Consider the following 5,309-nt stretch of genomic DNA (forward strand, 5'->3'; position numbering starts at 1 on the left):
TACAGCTGTTCTTTGTCTTAACAGTGGTTGTATGAAAGAAGATTTTATATAAGTAAGCCATAATTAAATGTTTCTATGACAAAATATTTATGTTCTGTGCTGTATAGTTTCATGTCAACTTGACAAGGTAGAGTTTTCTGAAAGGAGAGAACCTCAAATGAGAAAATTCCTATGTAAGATCAGACATTTTCTTAACTAGTCATTAATGGGGAGGGCCCAGTCCACTGTGGGTGGGGCCATCCCTGGGCTGCTGGTCCTGGGCTCTGTAAAAAAGCAGACTGAGCAAGCCATGAGGAGCAAGTCAGTAAGAAGCACCCCCATGACCTGTATCAGTGTCTGCCTATGGGTCTCTGGCTCCTCTGAGTTCCTGTTCTGATTTCCTTTAATGAAGGACTACAGTGTATAAGAAAAAGCCGGGTAAAACCTTTCCTCCCCAACTTGCTCTTTAGTTATAGTATTTGTCACAGCACTAGAAACTCTAAGACAGATTCAAACAAACATAAAACCCCAAACAAGTCTCAATCAACACAAACCAGGGAACAGAGAAATCTTTCTTATCCTTTGTCCAGTGCACCCTGGAAGTCACCTTCTGTAAGGGATAATGCCTTCCTCCACAGCAGGTCAGGACCGTGAGTGCATCAGTCTGGTCCTCTCAGCCACGCTCCCCCAGATTTACAGGGAGTCATTTGTGCGTCTATGGTCTAGATTTGTGCCACCGAGTGGGTTTGTAGATCTAGTTTCCTGGTAAAGATAAATAACCTGTGGTATTTTAGAGCACCTTAGAATAGTATTACAATGCTGTGAGATAATTCTCTAGATATCAAATGTGTCACTGAGGATCATTATCTTTTGAATAACATTTGTTTCTTTTCAGTTCCAGCTGTGGTTATATTGTAAATGAAGCCTCCAATACTTGTACAATTTGCAACCAAGATTCTTCCAGATTGAAATCTTTTTTTCTCAGTTTTGATGTGCTAGTTGATCTTACTGACCACACTGGAACCCTCCATTCCTGCAGTCTCTCAGGAAGTATTGCTGAGGAAACTTTGGGCTGCACGGTAAATAGCAGAAAGGAAAAAATAGCTAGAAATATTTCTGGTATTCTTGAATATTCTTCCTTAAAACTATAGATTATTTTGTTGACCATCTGAAGCGATCTTAGGAAAAGCCATCTTGGTTTAAACATACACATTTAAATGTTTCCCTTTTAAATGTTGTATTTTATGTGTGTGGATTTTACCTGCATGTATATTTGTGTATTACATGCCTGCCTGGTGCCTACAGAGGCCAGAAGAAGGCATCTAACCTTCTGGAACTGGAGTTAAAGATGGTTATGAGCTGCCATGTAAGTGCTGGGAACTAATCTTAATAGTCTCTGCAAGAGGAGCAAGTGCTTTTAATCACTGACCCCTCTCTCCAGCATTAAACATAATCTAATTTTAATGAACATATGATCTATCTATTTCAGTTTGACTATCATGAGTAATTTAGTCCTCAGCAAAACAGAGGACTAAATATGACATTTTAGGACAATGTCCCGTTCTATAGCTCAGACTGGTCTTTTCTTTGTTTGTTAAGATAGAGTTTATCTGTGTAGCCCTGCTGAGTTTAGAGATCTGCCAGCCTTTGCCTCCTGAGTACTGGGGTTAAATGTATGTGCCAACACCACCCAGATTAAATATGACATTTTATATAGTCAAGTATAGTGGATAAAACATAGTGGAGATGTTGGTCAGGCATGCACTGGCTGCTCTAGAAGTCTGTATTGGCCATCTCTCTCCTACCCAGCTGTAGAGCAGGCTCTCATTTTGTCTGCTATGCAGCTATAGAACAGCGGCAGACACATGTAGACTGGCGCACGCTTGTTAAAACTAGGTCACAGCTGAGCGTAGTGGCACATATCTATAATCCCAGCACTTGCAAGGTACAGGCAAGGGGTTCATGAAATCAAGGGCATCTTTGGGTACACAGTAAATCTGTAGGACAGCGTGGCCTATATGAATCCAATCTCAAAAAAAAAAAAAAAAAGGAAAAGAAAAGAAAAGAAAAGAAAAGAAAAAGAAAAACAACGATTATAAAAGTTACTATTAAATGTTGGCTCAATTCTGAGCCAATTTATTGTGAGGAATTTTCCCTTTTGAATCTTTGACTAATGATTCTGGTGATAGTTTTTCATGGTTCATCTTCCCTGTCAAAGGAATTGAGCTGTAATGATATGAGTAAACTTCTATCTCTAATAAGCAAGTGTTTCACAGTGTTGTCAAATGAGTTACAACTCTGTTTATTTCACACTTACTTGATCTTTTGTTTTTAACCAGATAAATGAGTTTCTCACAATGACAAGTGAACAGAAAACAAAGCTGAAGTGGCAACTTCTTTTGGAAAGAAGCAAAATTTATTTAAAAGTGAGTGTAATTAGAGTAGCATTATTTTATTATTTCAAGCAATAAAAAAATCTTCATAGGAGATTCTTTTTCAGAGCTGAGGATAGAACCAAGGGCCTCTCATACGCTAAGCAGATGCTCTGCCACCAAGCAGTACCCAGCTTAGGAATGAATTGTCATTAACAGTATCAATTCCAGATGTACGAAAGGTCGTGTCTGCCAAAAAAAAAAAACAAAAAACAAAAAAAAATGGAAATAGCCATAGAATAAAGGGAGTCAGTTACCAGTGATGCTTAATAATGTCAAGAAACTTCCCTTTAATGAAAACTTCAAGACAAGGCAAGAGACATCACAGTAAAAATTGGGCTGTCCCCAGTCCTGCCTGCCTGTTTGGCACTGTGCTTTGATGAGTGAGAAGCTGTAAAACAGAGTTCAGTGTCTTGTGTCTAGGATGACATAGATGTGGTGTGAGAACAGCTTCACCTGTTCTCAGCCCATGCAACCACTGGATATGAGTTCACTTCACTCAGCCTGTATAGTTATGTGAAGGGTCAGCACCGACTCCTGAGACATTCTCTAGTGTTAGAGAATCAGAGAATCTTAATATTGAAGCTGTGGAGGGCAGGGGAGTCTGACAAACTCTTGGCTCCTTGTCCAGGTCACTGGTGAGAGGACAACCGCTAGGGTTCCTTCCTTCCTGCCATCCCTTGTAGTGCTTTCTCTTGTAATCTTAGAGGTTACCGAGCTCCAGTTTCTATTTGCTGATATTTATTCTATTAGAATTTCATATTGAACAAAGATGTTCATGATCCCACATGCCATTAGTAGTCAGAGCAATGACATCCTCTCATACTCTACAAATGACAGAGAATGGAGTAGAAATGTCCACACTTTGATATAACTATGATGACTCCTTCTGTGGTCTTGTGAATGCTGTTTCTACTTCACCACAGCCTCATAGAGGCTATAATAGTTCCAAATGGTCTTTTATAGGCATCTCAAGATATATCTGAATAGACTGCAGACATGGAGACAGTAACAGCCTCACCAATATTTCTAGAACCTGGGTTTGAGGTTGTAGTAACCATGGATACCAGGCCCTTGGAGAAAAGTTAGTCATACGTTGCTTCTCCTATATCTGTGTGAACCCACAAAATGTTCTGTTCCATCATCATAAGAACACACATGACCTTGCTAATGAGCTTGATAATTTTAAACAACTTATATGTGTGGGTGTTCTACCTGCTCATATATCTATGTAGCATGTGTGTGCAGTGCTTTCAGAGACCAGAAAAGGGCATCTGATCCCATGGGCCTGGAATTACAGATAGTTGTGACCTACCGCATGAGTGCTGGCTAGTGAACTAGGGACTTCTGCAAGAGCAGCAAGTATTCTTAATCGCCAAGCCATCCCTCTAGTCCTTTACATTCATGGAAATGTGTATAAAGTTTTACACACGTACAACAAATTGTCCTCAAGTACAAGCATATTGGATGTTTCCAAACATATGCTTAGAAGATTATATTTGGGGTAGGGTGGAGTTAGTGCTGAGGATATGCCTAGGCTGTTAAGAGCACTGTCTGCTCTTTCAGAGGACCTGAGTTCATTCCTAGCACCCACATGGGGCTAACAGCAGTCTTTTAACTCCAGTTGAAGGGGATCCAATGTCCTTTTCTGGTCTCTGAGGGCACCAGACATGCAGGTGATGTACAGGCATGTATGCAGGCAAAACACCCATGTTTGTGTAAAACACCTATTTTGTTTTGTTTTGTTTCTTTTGAGATAGGGTTTCCCTCTGGGCTTGGACATCACTATTGGCTGGTTTTAAATCAAGGCTATCCTCCTGCCTCAGTCTCTTTTTCTTTTTTAGATTTATTTATTTATGTATGTGAGTACACTGTAGCTGTACAGATGGTTGTGATCCTTCATGTGGTTGTTGGGCTCTGGTCGATCCTGCTCGCTCTGGTTGGCCCCGCTCACTCTGGCCCAAAGATTTATTTATTATTATAAATAAGTACACTGTAGCTGTCTTCAGACACCCCAGAAGAGGGTGTCAGGTCTCATTACGGATGGTTGAGAGCCACCATGTGGTTGCTGGGATTTGAACTCAGGACCTCCGGAAGAGCAGTCAGTGCTCTTACCTGCTGAGCCATCTCGCCAGCCCCTGCCTCAGTCTTCTAAGTACTGGGATTACAAGCATGAACTTTTGTGTGTGCACGGATTAGTGATGGAATTCCCTAGTCAAGACTCTACCAGTGAGCCACATACTTAGACACTAAAAGATATTTAAGTTTATTCATGAAAGATCTTGGACAGAAACCAGAGCTTGTGAGCCAGGTCTAGTGACTTAAACCTGTATCTACTTGGTAAAGTATAGCAGGAGAATTACTTGAGGTCAGGAGTTGGACAGCAGCATGTGTAATAGAAAATCACAAGACTCTGTCTCAAACAAGCAAAAAATAAATATGAGAATTTATATTACCTGAGAAATTTGGTCAATTATGCCAGCTAGATAATCTTAGCCTCTGGGTGGTGGCAGCAGAAATGCCAGAAGTTCTTGTTTATTCTCAAGTGTTTGATGAGACTCTACTTTTTAAAAATCCAAAATAAATCTCTGTCTATAAAGACAAAACACTTTCTATAATTCTCATATCTCAAGTAAAAATAATTGGTACTCAGAGTGATTCCAAGCTGGGCCCAGCTGCGTACACCTGTAGTTCAGCAGTCATGACATTGCGGTAGGAGGATCATGAGTTTACAGTCAGCAAGAGTCACACAGAAGGGCCCTGTTTCAGAAAAGCACAAACAACCAAACAACACCACCAACAAAAACCCTTGCAGTTCTTCCTTTGTGGTCACTGGTTTTCAGCTTGGTGTACGAGGAAATATTTAACTCTAACCCTCTGTCTCTTTTTCTCCTTCAG

General features: G+C 40.5%; 1 protein-coding gene across 6 annotated transcripts in view; it reads left to right on the forward strand.

Annotated features, from left to right (window-relative positions):
- Positions 1-5,309, forward strand: part of Meiob (meiosis specific with OB domains) — a 35,488-nt gene that overhangs the window by 29,817 nt on the left and 362 nt on the right. For 5 of the 6 annotated variants that reach the window (XM_006525045.4, XM_006525047.4, NM_029197.1 and 2 more), the window contains 2 exons: positions 875-1,058; positions 2,319-2,405. In XM_006525045.4, coding sequence (XP_006525108.1) covers positions 875-1,058; positions 2,319-2,405 — 271 coding nt within the window. The remainder of the gene's footprint in view (positions 1-874; positions 1,059-2,318; positions 2,406-5,309) is intronic. The other variant, XM_017317702.2, reaches the window with a different exon arrangement.

Source organism: Mus musculus, chromosome 17, assembly GCF_000001635.26.
Source record: "Mus musculus strain C57BL/6J chromosome 17, GRCm38.p6 C57BL/6J".
In the NCBI taxonomy this organism is placed as follows: domain Eukaryota; kingdom Metazoa; phylum Chordata; class Mammalia; order Rodentia; family Muridae; genus Mus; species Mus musculus.